Here is a 16,933-nt window from a genome sequence, read left to right on the forward strand (position 1 = left end):
AATGTTTCGTACATTCTGCAGTAAACAGAAGGGCAATATCAAATGAAATTTTTCGTTCCTGTGCATTCATTCCACGTACAATTTAAAAACATATTCCACATGATTGCTTTGAAAAAAATAGGTACCTAACATACTTTCCATAAGCTTTACAGTGCGGATTTTGGGGATGAATATCAAATGCTGTAATTGCGTGTCAATTTTACAAAGCTGTTATCCTTAGGGATTGTCCCTCTTAGGGAATATTTTTGTCTTTTGTCAGTATTCTCACTCCAACCTGGCTGATAGTCAGAATCACCTGAAGACTTTTTTAATTTCAGATTCCTGGGTTTCAATCCTCCTTCTTCATGTACTTTAACTCCCTTTTCTCTCCCAACCACCAAGCCCCTTGCCGTTAATATACAAACAATAAGATAATTTCTCATCAAAAATTGTATTCACTAACCTGTTCCGATTCATAGATCACAGCTTGTTTACTCTGAAGCTCGGCCAAAGACATATCTATTCTCCTAAAATAATAAAGGCATAGTACAACTAAATAATTATGTTATACACTGATACCCTGATTCTACTATTACAGAACAGAATTTGAAATAAAGCTAGTATGTTTTGGAGATAGCAAAAGAAACTTGCTACCAGATAGTTTTTCACCTATATGGCAGTCTCCCAGGATATACATATCCTGTGGAACACACTACAGGGAAGCTTTAGTGGTTCTCAAATCAGTAGTCTGTGTAATCTCAAACTTTGCTCTGGCGATATACTGCATTCTCACATGTATTCAAATCAGCTCACAAGACAGGGTACACCACCTGCTCCAACAAGTGCCAGCAGAAGACACGTGGTTTCATCTGGCTGCCCTCAGAACACCTATTTGTGACCACACGAAGCAACATATGATTTCGATGGCTTGAAAACTGTCTTTCATTCTTCTACTGAGGACCTCAGGAAGCAATTACTATTGACAGCAGAAGTGAAGTTAGGTATGTAAGCATCTTCAAAGTCCTACACATTTAAACAATGCTAGTCAATGTTTTCAGCGCATCCTATTCATTACATCAAAGTGCAGTGGCCAGATAATGCTTGGATTATCCTATTATTTTTGTGCAGGAAATGCAATCCTACAGTCTACAGCAAGCCCAAGTGAGCAGGTTCGGAAAGCAGCCCCTTCCCAAATCTTTTCTGAGGTGTATCCCCATTAGTTAAATGGGTATAATATGGTAATCAATCATTACCTGTGTATTTCTGGATCTGAATTCAATGGAATTTCATTTACATCTGCCTTGTGTATATCTTGCATTGTTGAGAAACGCTCATGTAAAGTAATGCCAGGTGATGGAAAATAATTTGCTGAAAAAGGAAATGAAGAGTTTTATCTCAATGTTAAGCTGATTTCACTTAAAAGATTACATATAAGCACAGAAAGAAGGGATTATTTTTTAAAATTCAACCTGTTTTCTCTTAAAAATATGTGGGACCCAAACTTATTTCACAGACTAATTTGTAGCGCTCACGTGCCTTCCCAAGCCCAAACAAGAGTAAAAACACCTGATTTATTAATCGAAGAATTTTCTTTCTATCTGACACGCCTGCTTACTTGTCCAGGGGAAAAGACAATGGCTCTCTCAAAGCAAGGACCTTTCTTCTCCAAGGTAAGACTTACTATATCTGGAAAGTAAAGATGGCATAGAGCTTCACAGTTGAATGAAAATAAAAAGTAACTTCAAAAACAAGCCTGAAACATCAAAACAATTTCAAACAAATACTAAATGTTATGTTTGCATATCACAGAAGGCCTTCTAATGCCACTTTACTTTAATTCACATTAAAGTTCATGAAAACATTTAGAAATCAGCTATGCTACACACTTTTAATAGGATACAGAGAAAGAGAATACACTTGGTCCATCAGAATGCTACTTAAGCAATCCTCTTCCCTAATTTACTGTTTCTGTTCTGGGACAATCTCCTGGATTTTTCTGCAAATCAGCTCCATTTCTGCCAAGAATCACATTTCCTTTGGGTGACAGGGACTGGAGCTGAGAGGATGAACTGTTTCAGACAAACTATGTGCTTTAAAGTAAATACATGCCTTAGTTTGAGGGACACAGAGAAAAAAAACTCATTTTCAAAACATATTTTATGAAGGTAAGAAAGATTAATGCAATTGTCTAGTAGGAAGCACAAAATAAAAAATTTTAAATTCTTGAAGGCCTCCAGTTTGTAATACCTACAACTGCCTTATTTGTGTAGCATCACTGGGGAAAGCTGTTCTATATCACTGAATTTTCCAATTAATGGAAACTCGCCAGAAGCAAAAACAAAACAATTTAATGCAAACCATTAAAAGTATTTATTACGCAACTCCCAGTTATAAAGAATGCCAAAGCAAACTAGAATCTTTCACTGATCACTCAGCATCATCCTTAAGATACAAAGTCCTAGTAATGCCCTCAGGGGGCTTTAAGAATCATAAAATGACCTAGGCTTCCTGATTTCTTGAGTTTCCTATCTGTTTTTTGTTGCTTTTTCCTCCCTGTTAGGTTACCAGTTATTGTTTCTTACTGCTCTCAGTATGCCTTTTCTTTCGCAGCAGCCAGCCTCTCCCTTTCTAACTTGAAAGTTCCAATCTACTAACACTTGAAGCACAAGGTTATTGGAACTAGATATAAAGAACAACTAGGCTCGAATGAATGCCTGATACTCTCTTCAAAAGATTTCCTAATTCACAGTCTAGCTTACAATGAAATATTAATTACTATTAAACTATACTGCAGGTGTTTACCTGTATCTCGTGAATAGTATATTACTTTTGTGTTATCCCTAACGTATGTGCAAAATATACCAACCTTTAACTTGATGGATTATTGTTATGATTTCCTGAGCAAATTCTCCTGTAGGTTTGTTTTCAGTATTCTGAGTTGAGTCAAGATGTTCAAACACTGGATGAAAGTTCTCACTTTTCCTGCCAACAGCAACCAAATCATGTGACATCTGTCTCTCTGTGGAATAGCTAGAAGCAACCCTAGAATAATTTGCAAATGTTTAACTAAATTTGAAACTATTTTGTGGAGAAAAGAATTTATCAAAAATTAAGATAGCTACAAAACTAGAAAGATGTATATCTTTTCTTATAATTAAGGCACTAAATTCCATGCCATAAAACATGTACAATAACAAGTAGGAGAAAATAACTACAGATACATGGCTCTGAGTTCTTTCAAATCAGAGGTCATTAAATATTTGCCACTTTAATAATAAAATCCTTCAAATTCTAAGTGAAACAATTTTTACTTGAAAAATACAAGGTATTAAAGACACTTACTATGCAAAAAGTAATCGATTAGATTATTTTCTACTTCCAAATGGCCAAAACATTGTTAGTCCAGCAAAATTATTTTATCTTGAAATACTACCACACTTTAAAAGCTGATATCAAACATAAGAACCTCTCTAACTTAATAAAAATCCTTATATCTTTGTATCAATAATAAGAAGCTTAGAATAGTATTTTGAAATAAAATTCTGTTAAGAGATTAACTTAATTACAAAGTCTCACTAAATTCTCAGGAAATAGTCTTAGTTGTTAGGCAAAGTTATGATTGTTAACACCAGTTACAGTGTTCACCCTCAATGTACCCTTAAAGAAATACTACCATTTATTATATAACCCCAGCTATCTTACCACTTTAATGCCTTCTGAATCTTATAACTTTTGTTAAGAGCTCTCCTGACCTCTAAGTACTTTTACAAACTAATGGTTATGATACAGAGCTAACAATTATTGAGGGCTTACCACATGCCCTCATGTGGGGGGCTTAGAGCTTACCAACATGATCTCATTTCATCTTTACAATAACCCTATGGGGAAAGGTGCCACCACCCTGAGACAATGGATGTCTTGGTTGCTTTGTTTCACATCCCAGAGATTGAGCATTCAAATGAACATGTCTTCCAAGTGTCGTAATGGAAAACTATACCTTATTCCAAGAATGCTGCACTTGCTTAAAACTACTCAGAAATGCTTTGTCTGCAGGCACCTCATGCATCAATGAAAAAATTTTCTCATTATTTTATATTTACATCTCATTTTGGACCCAAAATGGCACTAATCAGCTTGTACCTATCTCATTCCTCTGTACTTAACTCTAAATTGCTTTTGGCTCTTCTCAAAAATCAAGTTCACTGTCTAAAGAATTGACATTTGCAACTGCTGGGGTTCTTAATGGCTACATTACAGGCTCAGAAGATAAATCTGAAAGAGAGCCCTGAAGTATGTTTTAAATAACAGGACACCACTGGAATAAATAGCTCATGATAAAGCAGAAAGCAAACAGACAGATGTGTCTGGGGGTATGAGTGCACGCATGCACATATGTACTTACTTATTTAAGTCATGTAACAGCCATATATCCAAACTGCTGCAGGGTTATGAGGGGCTTACAGATATTCTTTAAAAATTTTAGCTCCTCTAATAAAATGGTTTTGAGTGTCTATTTATAACTTATCAGAGGAAAGGCTTCCATCTAACTTTCCGTGCTCCCTGCTCTCAGACCAGCATTGCCAGGGACAACTCCCTGCCAAGGCAGAAACACAGAAAAGTAATCATGCAGCAGGTTGACCGCACTGCTGTGGTTTCGTTGATTCATTAGAAGGACTTTCATTAGAAAGAAGGCCCATTTCCCTTCTTTCCTCCTAATTTGCTCCAAGCTTCCCACTGTGTATGTGATAACTAGCTAAGAGACATTTGCTGGCAAATGTTAGAACACCCCGTAACGACCTCCACTAACAAAGAATTACAAATGCTCTCTGTTTAAGGGGGTCTAAAGTTACAAAATTCCTGTGCCATACCAAAAGAAAAAATAGCCTTTAAAAACATTTTATAGGAGGAAAATAGTATATTTAAATAGAACTATACAAATGGTCCATCCACAAGAGGAAATCAGTTGATAAGGTTTTTTCTGGCAGCCTCAGTTTATCCCAAGAGGAAATAAGCTGATAAAGATGTTCAGTTTTCCAATGGGTAATTATTAACATTTACTTATAATTTCTTACAAATTACTGCTGAAACTCTTGTCCCCACTCCATGCTCAATCCTCAATCCATAGGAGTTACATACTTTGAAGCTATTATATATTTAATTCCTAAAATCTTAGTGTTTAAACTTGTTATCCATTAAAATTTATCCTAGAGTTCCTCTACTACAAGATCTTTAATAAAAAATTTAAATTATCATTTTCTAGAAAATATACATTAACATAGTATAACCTCCAAATTTTAGTCTTTTAAAAACAATTATGATACTTTTGGTACAAGAAAAACCCTCTTTAGACTTGAGAATGCAAAATGTTCTAAATATTTATATTTGTAAATGTAATCATCTTTTGGTTCACATTTTACTTTTTACTATTTCCTGTGGCATGGATTAACAAGTTAATAATTTCAGGAAATACCCCCAAAGCAAGTAGTTAAGCTAAAAAGATCAGATGTTCTCATTTGAGATGCATTTTAGACAATCTAAAAAATTAAAATACAGCCAAAAACCTCTATTCTAATACTATTTCTGGTATCAGTTTCATTAAATCTTCCAAGATCCTTTGTTCCCTCGACTGCACTTTCCCCGTTTATTTTTCTGTTTAAGGATATTTCCACTGATGTTCTCCCTGAGCGTTGTGGGTAATAACCAAGAAAATGTAAAAAGCTACATTAAACCTTAATTTCCTGTTGCACACACTTAGGACTCATCAAAGAAATGAACTGCATGGCAAAACGGCAACAAAAAACCCAACAACAATCAAAACCAACAGATTCCCCTGCCCTCTGGAAGCTTCTATCAAAATCCGTACGACACATATAAAGTTTTCCTTTCTGTCTTCTTCCAACTAATAACTAACATTTCATACAGCATCCTACAGTTCATATAAAGCACTTTCCCAATTACAGTCACATGCAGCATAACGGCGTTTCCATTAATGACCACTTAAACGATGGTGGTACTGTATTTCTAGTGTACCTTTTCTATGTTTAGATATGTTTAGATACACGAATAGTTACTGATGTGTTACAATTGCCTACAGTATTCAGTACAGTAACATGCTGTGCAGGTTTGTAGCCTAGAAGCAATAGGCTCTACCATATAGCCTAGGTGTGCAGTAGGTTACATCATCTAGGTTTGTGTAAATACACTCTATGATCTTCAGACAGTGGCAAAACTGCCTAACAAGACATTTCTCAGAACGTATCCCCACCATTGTGCAATGCATGACTGTATATAATTTGCTCCTGTCTTCCCAAGAACCAATTTAGAAATTGTGGAGTTGATGGAAAAAGTTCAGGGAGATTGCTCCTCCCCTAATTCCTCACTTTTTGCACAAAAGTCCTCTAGTGGGCCTCACCAGCCCCAACATGCATTCAGTCTACTTCATAGACAGCAATCCTCTGGCGGCCAGAACTGGGCTGCCAGCCCTCTCCTATCAGCTGATAATGTCAAATCAGGCTGGCAGTCGCAGCATTCTTACCTTTCAGTCTCCTTTCCCTCTATTCCTTTTCACTGACTGCTCAAAACCACACAGGTCAAAGTTCATGTGTATGTTTTTCTGCCATTGTTAACCTGTAAATATAAAATTTCTTTTGCCTCCATGTGTCTGAATACACCAGCCTTTGAAGCCTAGCTCACATGTCAACTACATGATGCCTCTCTTCAATCTCCCAGCTTGGTACCACCCATCTTCTGCTGAGTCACACATGCACTCCCATAAACCAAAGGAGGAGGAACCTAATCGTATGCAGCTCTACAGTCCCAGGGCACCCTAACAGACTGTCTCACACAGGGTAGGCCCTCAAAAAATACCCACTGAATGAATAAATAATGAATCAAAAATGACTTGGTCAATTTGAAATGAGTGTTTCAGCTAGAGAGATGATAAGGTCAAGTGCGGTGGCTCACGCCTGTAATCCCAGCTACTCAAGAGGATGAACACTTTCGGAGGCCGAGGCAGGAGGATTGCTTGAGCTCAGGAGTTCAAGACCAGCCTGGGTAACACAGCAAGACCTCATCTCGACTAAAAATAAAAAAAAAAAAAATAGCCAGGCATGGTGGCGTGTGCCTATAGTCCCAGCTACTCGAGAGGCTAAGGTGGGAGGATCGCTAGAGCCCAGGACGTCAAGGCTGCAGTGAGCCGTGATCACACCACTGCATCCAGCTTGGGTGACAGAGCAAGACTCTGCCAAGAGAGAGAGAAAAGACTTCAACATTTTATTTTTATTTTCTTTTTGAGACAGGGTCTGGCTCTGTCACCCAGGCTGGAGGGCAGTGGCGTGATCTCGGCTCACTGCAACCTCTGCCTCCTGAAGCCAACCTCCCACTTCGGCCTCCTGATTAGTTGGGACTATAAGTGTGCACCACTACACCTGGCTAATTTTTGTATTTTTTGTAGAGATGGAGTTTCACTATGTTTCCCAGGCTAGTCTCAAACTCCTGAGCTCAAGGGATCTGCCTGCCTCGGCCTCCCAAAGTGCTGGGATTACAGGCGTGGGCCACCATGCCCAGCCAGACTTCAACATTTTAATTGAGGCCAATTTAATTTTTTTTAACTTTCTTGGCTTTTATTTTTATTTTTTGCTTAACTTAGACCAATTTGAATTTAATATTTTAGTATAAAATTTCTAATATATACTAAAGTTCAGAGATGAACATGATGAGCCTCCATGTGTCTGTCAACTCAGCTTCAATGGTCACCAACACATGGCCAATCCAAGCAGACTCAAAGAGCCAGGAGGAACTGCAGGTTAATTTGGTCCCAAAAGGTTACAGCCAAGTGACCTGCCCAATGTCACAAAGCTGATCAGTGGTCCATAGGAAGACAAAAACATATGCACTCTAACTGCCAACAGAATCCCTACACAAGGCCCCCTAAGAGACACCAAGAGAAGCTAGGGTCAAAAATAGGAATGAAAGGGAACCTTCTCTCAATTAATTTTTGATTTTAAAATGCATATGAGAAATTAAAGTAGGGGAGAACTTTAGTTTTCTATGCTATATAACAGCAAGGTGGCAGGTTTGGGTATAAAAAATATCCCCACCTGCATCTTATTTTGCCTCCAGCGGAACAGTGTCCATCATAGGTACACTTATGTGACTAGGTTCCCTTCCTTCAATCTCAGTTATGGCTTTTCACATTGTTCCCTGCCTGCGTGATACCCATTTCCTCAGAGTGTCAGGGTCCCAATGTCCTCTGGGGCCCATCCCCCACCTCATCCCCTTTCAAACTAGGAAAAGAGCTGATAGGGGTAGAGACACCCCTCTATGTCTCTTCAGTGGGAAATAAAGGATTAGACACAAATGTGGCCAATATACTCAGTCCACCATCAACTCTGATAGCCATGAATGCTGATGGACAACCTTCCCCATGTCCCAGGTGTCTCGTATCAGCTTCCCAGGAGATCAAAGGAGCCTCTGATCCATCAGCAGCAGCTTATTCTGCTCCAGATATTAGTACCACCTCCTCCCTCCTCCTCTTCCTTCCTGGCCTAGCCAAGGGTCAAGCCCTCACTCACTCAAGCCCAACATTAAACTAACACCTGCATTTGTCTGCCCCAAAACATCCAGATGCATATATACCACAGTTCATGTTTTGCATATGTAACAACCTTAGTAGAAATTTTCATACTGTGATTCCCTAACTTACATTCTGAAACATATAATTATGACTCAGATGTAATTTCTGATAATGAAGTTTCTGACAGAGTGGATCATTAGAATACAGTCTTTCTTAACAGAAGCATTAACTGTGCAGTGAACATTCAAGCAAGTGTTTACCTACTGCTGTTCTAGATACAAACTAGAATCTAAAAAAATCACAGTGATAACCTTATGTTTTCAACCATACTGATAATTGGAAGAACAAATATCAATTCTCAACCAAAGCTAAGTAAATAAATGCACAAAATTAGCCATCTTAGCGTTTCCAAAAAAAAGCAGATAAACTCTCTAGATGTTAACCAATAAATAAACTTCTCTCTGCACTCTATGATTATTTTACTCTTTTCTAGAAAAAAAAATCTAATTTATTTTAATAGTTGAAAACATAATTCTACTGAGGGCATTATCTTTGTTTTATGGATCAGTCCACATATAATTAAATCCAAACCACAAAATTCATCCACAACCCATTCACCAGGAAATAAAGATTTTGTTGACTATGACGCTTTATCATACTGCAAAGATGCATATATTTGCTCAGTTATTTATTTTTCAGGTCTTTGAACAGAGAGGATTTGCAGTGGAGGCTATTACACAAGCCATCCTGCAGGCCCTGGGCATGTATTCAAATGGCCCTGGTATGCCACCAGATCCCATTGACAGATTATGAGATTTCACAAAATCATAGTTTATAAATTCAAAAGATGCAGCAGTCTCCATTTTAAGCCCATTTTTGTGACACATGATAAAGATCAAGCTTCCATTTCTCATATCAAATTATAAAATTAACTGTTCAGTATCTCTAATGAGGTCTATTAAAATAAAACTCTTCAAAACTGGTATTTCTAGCATTCTTTAAAAAGTGTTACAATTTTTTAATTCTCTTTTAACTATAACACACTTCATTATTAAATATGGGGGTATCATTACTTTTATTTTTTTAGTTTTTATTTTTGAGACAGGGTCTCGCTTTGTCACCCAGGCTGGAGTGCAGTGGCACAAACATGGCTCACTGCAGTCTTGATCTCCCAGGCTCAAGCAATCCTCCCACCCCAGCCTCCCAAGTAGCTGGGACTATAGGCACATGTCAACACACCCAGCTAATTTTTGTATTTTTTGTAGAGATGGGGTTTCATCATGTTGCCTAGGCTGGTCTCGAACTGTTGAGCTCAAGCAATTAGCCTGCCCCGGCCTCCCACAAATGCTGGGATTATAGGCATGAGCCATTGCACCTGGCCACATCATTACTTTTATTAAAAAGTTAAAGATTTTTATGCATTTGATTGTATATAATTTTGCCTCAAAAGAAAAAAGAGGAACTGTAAACAAAAATGTATAAGGTATCTAAATGGGAGTGTACTGACATCTGCAACTTACTTTGAAAAATATCCAAAAAATAAGGTGGAACAATAGATGAATAGATGTGTAATTATGAAAGTAAACTGTTAATTGTAGACTTTAGGTGGTGAGTATATAGGCGTTCACTGTAGAATTCTTTCAGCTTTTCTGTATGCTTGAACATTTTCAAAATAGAATGTTGGATAGAAAAAAAGCTTAAGGCTGGGTATGGTGGCTCATGCCTGTAATCCTAGTGCTCTGGGAGGCCAAGGAGGGAGGATCACATGAGGTCATGAGTTTGAGACCAGCCTGGGCAACATAGCAAGATTTCTATCTCTACAAAATAATTTTTATTAGCTGGGTGTGGTGGTGCAGGCCTGTAGTCCCAGCTACTCAGGAGGCTGATGCAGGAGAATCACTTGAGCCCAGGAGTTCAAGGCTGCAGTGAGCCATAATCGTGCCACTGCACTCCAGCCTGGGTGACAGAGCGTGACCCTGTCTCAGAAAGAAAAAAAGAAAGAAAGAAAAGTATGTATGTTATATGTTATATATGTATATCTTATAGCCATCAGAATGTAATCCAATAATCCAAGCTCCCTTTTTTTTTTTTTTTTTGAGACAGAGTCTCACTCTATTGCCCAGGCTGGGGTGCAGTGGCATGATGATGGCTCACTGCAGCCTCAAACTCCTGAGCTCAAGCGATCCTCCCACCTCAGCCTCCCAAAGTGCTGGGATTACAGGCATGAGCTACTGTGCCCAGCCCTTAAGGTAACATTCTTAAACTTGGTACTTACAGAAGCTTTTGTGCTTTTAAGATGAAGAACTAGTAGGAGATATAATAGCACAAAATTATTTAAGACATATGTAAAAAGATGCAAAATTATTAATATGATACCACAGCAGTCATGTGTAAATATACATAGAAAAATAACTAGACTAAAATGCAAATAAAATTGTTGTAGAGTAGTAGAACTATGGGTGATTCCCCCCCTTTATTTCTTGAACTTTATGTAATATAATCATAAATGCTTTCTGAGCACATATATAAATGCACATATGTATATTTAAAAATATTTTCTACAAGTGCAATGAATGTAAAAGAACTATGAGGTGGGGTGTTGCCATGTCTAAATTTAAGAAAAGGAACAGGGCCAGGTACAGTGGCTCAGGCTGATAATGCCACTGCTCTGGGAGGCCGAGGCGAGAGGATCATTTGAGGCCAGGAGTTTGAGACCAGCCTGGGCAACAGAGCAAGATTCTGTCTCTACAAAAAAAGAAAAAAATTAGCTGGGCATGGTGGCATGCACCTATAGTCCTAGATACTCAGGAGGCCAACACAGGAGAGGCAGGAGGATCATCTGAGCCCAAGAGTTTGAGGTTACAGTGAGCTGTGATCATGCCACTGCACTCCAGCCTGGGCAGCAGAGCAAGACCTTGTCTCAAAAGAAAAGAAAAAGGAACAAAAAATATTTTGTTTTACAAAAAAGGACTTGTGAGTTTACCTCCCTCCCCATTCTACCATTTGGATTTTGTTTTCTCTCATTTTTGGTTCAAATACAAATGAGTCAAGCATGAATATAAACATACCAAATCAACATGGCCCACCCCTTTTTCATTCACATACTGGTAGTGTATTAAGGTCATGAACAGTTTTCGCTGTTTAGTTTTAGGCCAACTGTAGTGCTTTATTATTCTCAGAATCCATACATGGAAGTAATATTCGTTAAGGAACAAAGCACGTGAGTCTGCTTTTAAGAGAATATAACCTACAACAACAACAGTCTATTTTTTTAAAGAATCATTAAGGGCTAAAGTAAATGTCTTATAAATAGGTATCTTCCCAGATTATGGTATAATTTCCTCTACCTGGGAGAATCTAGTTGGTTGAGCCCCAGTCATTATGAGACGGCAGCAAAAACCACATTAAGTCACCTGCCTCGTTGAGTCATAAGGGAACACGTGGATTTGAGCCCGAGCCACTCTGACTTAGACAAGTCACTTCATCTCTCAGGGTCGCGCTTTCCTCCTGTATAAAACTAGGGCCTGCTAAGGTCCCTTTCAGCTCAAAAATTCTCTGAATTTCAGGCAACAGAGAGCACAGGCTCTGAGAAACTGAGCAAGGACTAGGTTTTCTTGAACTCTACCCAGCTAATCCTTGGATAAGGAAAACCTGGCAGCACAAAAACACGTGAATTCATGAAGAGGAACAACTCCACAGAATGCCCCACATCCAAGAAGCATCTGGAGATAGGATGTGGAAACAAGGAGACATGAAATCGCTCCCATGTAACTAATCACAGGAAACAGCCTCACTACAGGGCTTTTTTTTGGGGGGGGGAAATTCTTGGCAATCCCTCCCACTTGATGGACTCGAAACACACTATTAATTCCATTTTTGAAGCTGCAAATAAAGATTGTAGAAACATTATTAAATATCATAAAGAAAAAACAAAGATAATACCTGAATGTATCTACTGTTTTCTTCACATCTACTTTAACTGTAAGTGATTTCTTCCTAAGATTGATAGGCGAGGGTTTCACATCAGGAAGTTTTTGACTTTTATCAAGTTGGTTACTGGAAGAATTGCTCTCTTTTCTACAATCCCCTTCTTTCTTTATTTTTTCCTTCCATTTGTCATTACTAGATCGCAAATCAACATCATTTTTATTTGAATAAGTACAGGCAATGCTGTCTTTCTTAGACGGTTTAAAAGGTTCTTTGACTTGTCCATCTTGAGTCTCTCTCCCTCTTCCAGTATTAAAACAATCTAACTCTCTATTTAGAGGGCCTTTTTGAAAACTATATTTTCTATCTTCTTCCTTACAGTACTTCTGAGTTCTCCCATCAGAAAAGTCCTGGTCCCCATCCAAGAGCTTAGGACGTTTGTGACGATAGTCATAGGATACTTTGGTTGCTGAACTGGTCTCTGGGTGTTCCCTCTCAGCATGTCGATAAGTTTGGGGCCCAAGGTTCCACTGGTCTGTGTCCTCTTGGTAAGGTGGGAGGGAATGCTCAGGCTTCCACTTTGGGTTCCTGGCAGGCTCTCTGCTTTCATACCTCTCCACGTCTTTAGGTCTTTTTGATGTGTGTCCATATTTTCTGAAATCACGATCCTCAGGATACCTGTGTTGACATAAAGCAGTTTACACTTGCAATAGAGAGAAGAAAGGGAGAATTTATATGTGTAGAATGTTGGGCAGCATGGCTTTAAATGCAGAATGCAGTGGCAAGTTAATCTATAACCCTTTAAGCCAATTCTATAGGCACAAGGCAGTTAAAGAGGAAAATACCATCTTTTAAAAGTATTCTAGCCATCAACATGATTTACTCTAAAAAGAAATACTTCACTACTACCAGTACCCCATAATTAAATTACAATGCTTTTTGTCTTTTTAGACAAAAGCTTTTCAAGGTGGTTATCTTCAACCATAAAGTAAACAGATCTTTTCACTTGAGGCTTTATACCAAATTACCCAGGTTTAATGTTTTCCTATACCTCTTCTGAAATGAGCTCCTTGTCTCAAAGTCTTCAGAGCCTCTTCTAGTTGACTGGGAGTATTTTTCTTCTTGTATCCTCTGGTGCCTCAACTCATCTTCATGCCACTTTCCTTCAAATCTAAAAGAATCTGCTATTGACCTCTGAGGTGGTTTCCCTCCTTTTCCACTTCCTCTAACTCTGTGGTCATCAGGACTATGCCCTCCTTGCACTTTCTGGGGATAAGAATTCCTTTCATGCTCTTTGTAGGGTATACCCTCTGAGTATTTGGGCATATACTGAGCTCTCCTGTTACTGTCCCCTCTTCCAGGCGAATATCCTCGGTGAGGCTTATACATATAAACATTTTCTAAAGAGTTTCTTATGTTAGGGGAAGGTGATCTATGTTCATAAGACTGGTAATATATATTTCCACGAGAGGGAATCCTTGGTTTACTCTGTCCATGTTTCTCACTGTCCATTCTCCAAGCGACGGGTCTTTTTGGATCCTTCCTATATTCACAGCCATAATGCCCGTGTGAATGTCTTTGCTTGTAGTGTTCAGCATTTCTAGGTACTGGTGATAAAGACCTATGTAAACAAACACAGAAAAGTGTAAACCATTTAATCAACTAAGTGTGTCTCAATATGACCTACCAAAAACAGTTGCTTTTCCTAGGATCCCTCGGCTTCTTCCACTCAAACTAAATTTATCAATTTGCTACATCTGCATTCTAAATTGTACATCTGGGGGTCTGATTATGGTACTGCCCAACCAACAAGCATACTCTTTCCATCTGAACTAAGGTATTCCATGTGCTTATCCAAATGAGCTGAGCACACCTGTCCCATTGGAGGAGGGCCAGCTTAGGTGCACAGCAGGATCCATTTTGGAAGACTGCTGACAGCAAAGTTCTGGCAAAAGAAGATGCAGTGACTTCAAAGGGCCAGTCAACAAAAGCTTACATCCAGTTCAAAGGCCAGGTAAGAAACAAGCAGGAAGGCAAGACTCACACAAATCAATGTGTAGGAGGGTCTCCAGCAAACTGAACATTACCTCTGACAATAAATTAGAGTCTAAGATTTAATGATGCTACAATTCAAACTCAGACCCAAGCCAGGCCCAGAGTTTCTCCAGCTGATTGTCTACTTTCTCTACTAAGGCTGTATCAAGGAACAAAACATATGTAATTAACCGGGGGAAAAGGGGGAACAAGAGGCTCTTAAGACTTGAATCTCATGCTTAGTTCCTCCAGAAATACCTCTAACATAGGTAAGTTGCTTTTCTTTCCCAGATCTGTTCCTTTGCATATCTATGGAAAGATGTGCTGTTCGAACAGAGCTTGTAACTTCGGTGAAGTTATACTTTAAAGCAGCTATAATGCTCTCCAGGGACAGCACATCCTTTATGGAACTGCCTTCTCCATACCTCAGCATTGCCAACATTGAGGCTTGTGTTTCCACTAAGGCGGAAGGCTTCTGTATCCAGGGAAACCAGTCTGGGTTGCCTAGATGTAAAGAGAGGGGTGCCACTATCTGGGACACAATAAAGTTCCATTTTGCACCTGGGGACCTTTCCCCTATCTGAGCTGCCCAATTTCTCCATCTCCTCCCTGAGGGTTTAATGTCTTCTAATCAATGAGGAAGCGATCCTTGCAGCTTCTGTTATGGCTCTCTCTTAGAAGCTGCCATGGAGTTGGCGCAACCATGAGTGAAACCCTTTCCTTTCGATGATAAGTCTGTGCCCTCCCTACAAGAAAGGAGGCAGATCTACCTTCCTCATGTACCTACTAGGAGTTATATACTGAACTTGGCAATATTGCCCTCTGGAGTCACCAAGCTAGACATACTGGCAAGTGTTATTTAGCTAAAGCAGAAACTCTGCCATCCAGCTGGCTATACCTCATCACAGGAGGAAGCAAGTGGAGCCTCTGAGGACTTCCTGGAAGATTTCATCTCTTTCACAGCCAAGGAGAAAAGCTGGCAGCCAGAGTCAAAGGTCTTGCAGTCTGGATGGAATTCCCAATAACTTACTTTTAATCCTTACTTCACATTCAATATCGGTTTGATATGCTATTTTATATGTTTCATAGCACAGTGTCCCTTTCTTCCGAAGAAGTTTGCTGGAACAGTTGCTATTGTTTTTGGTTTTCCTAAAGGAACAAAAAAGACTCAAGGAGTCTGTTGGGAGATAATTCTCCACAGTCTCTTGAGTTCTGCACGGCTTGCGAGTGCCCTGTGAGCAGAGGCACTGACAACCTTTGTTCTAAGGCAGTGTTGCAAGATAGAGATAGGGTCTCACTCAGGGAAAAGGGCTGATGTGTTTGCTGTCCAGGATAATAAAATAAATGTCTCCTCCAAGGCAAAGGCTGCATGGGTTTATCTGCAGCCCCTGATAAGGGACTCATGTTCCTCAGTTGTACTATAACCCCATTGCCTGTATGGAAAGCTCGCTGCCTCACGGCATCCATCCAGTCAGTGGCTCTGCAGTCCCAGCCCTCACGGGACCCAGAGGGTGGGGGGAATGACAGGAACATGAAGCTCAAGCTGCTTGCTGTATTCTGAGTAATAAAGGCCTTTGTCTCTGACCCAAGAGTGCCCTGTGGCAGGCTAATAATGTGTTAGTTTGCAAGTAAGGTAAAATATCAGATCCTTTATAGTTCTTAACAAAGAAACCTGAGAAGGAACCTGGAACTCAGGCACTAAGCTTGGCAGGGTCTCTTGTGCCCCTCATCAGCGCCTTTTGTCTTATCAAGAAATGACCTCTGTGGGCCGGGCGCGGTGGCTCACTCCTGTAATCCCAGCACTTTGGGAGGCCGAGGCGGGCGGATCACAAGGACAGGAGATGGAGACCATCCTGGCTAACAGAGTGAAACCCCGTCTCTACTAAAAATACAAAAAATTAGCCGGGCGTGGTGGCGGGCACCTGTAGTCCCAGCTACTCAGGAGGCTGAGGCAGGAGAATGGCGTGAACCCGGGAGACAGAGCTTGCAGTGAGCTGAGATCACGCCATTGCACTCCAGCCTGGGCGACAGAGCGAGATTCCATCTCAAAAAAAAATAAAAAATAAAATAAATAAATAAATGACCTCTGTGGACCACTTCTATACATTCCCTTTTCTTTCTCAAGTTCCTTGCCATTGCAAGTGGCTCCTGTGAATTACAAAATGAAAACTGTTGACAAAATGATTGATTAGTTACTGCATAACTGAAACGCATAAGCAAAATGGGCAAGTTATCTTAACATGAAAAATCTTGGTCTGCCTTTTTTGTGTGAAATGATGGTCCTTTTTAAGTCCTAGAAAATACTAGTCACATTTACAGCTCGGTGCCTTTGCTCCTGCTCTCCCCCTTAACTAGAATATTTCTCTTCACTCTTTCTGCCTTTAGAAGTTCTACACATCCTGAAACGCCCAGATAAAA

The 16,933-nt window shown here is 39.5% G+C and overlaps 1 protein-coding gene across 29 annotated transcripts in view; it reads right to left on the reverse strand.

Annotated features, from left to right (window-relative positions):
- Positions 1-16,933, reverse strand: part of BCLAF3 (BCLAF1 and THRAP3 family member 3) — a 75,748-nt gene that overhangs the window by 37,272 nt on the left and 21,543 nt on the right. For 23 of the 29 annotated variants that reach the window (XR_010154653.1, XR_010154651.1, XR_008542086.2 and 20 more), the window contains 5 exons: positions 13,533-14,102; positions 12,497-13,159; positions 2,846-3,021; positions 1,233-1,347; positions 443-506 (listed from right to left, as the gene is read on the reverse strand). Coding sequence is in view for 16 of the 29 variants with exons in the window: in XM_054676983.2 (XP_054532958.1) it covers positions 443-506; positions 1,233-1,347; positions 2,846-3,021; positions 12,497-13,159; positions 13,533-14,102 (1,588 nt within the window). In the remaining 13 variants the exon portion in view is untranslated. Of the gene's footprint in view, positions 1-442; positions 507-1,232; positions 1,348-2,845; positions 3,022-12,496; positions 13,160-13,532; positions 14,103-14,940; positions 16,293-16,933 lie in introns of those variants that run through there. The other 6 variants (XM_063803949.1, XM_063803952.1, XM_063803951.1 and 3 more) reach the window with 3 other exon arrangements.

The sequence above is a fragment of the Pan troglodytes genome, chromosome X (assembly GCF_028858775.2).
Source record: "Pan troglodytes isolate AG18354 chromosome X, NHGRI_mPanTro3-v2.0_pri, whole genome shotgun sequence".
In the NCBI taxonomy this organism is placed as follows: domain Eukaryota; kingdom Metazoa; phylum Chordata; class Mammalia; order Primates; family Hominidae; genus Pan; species Pan troglodytes.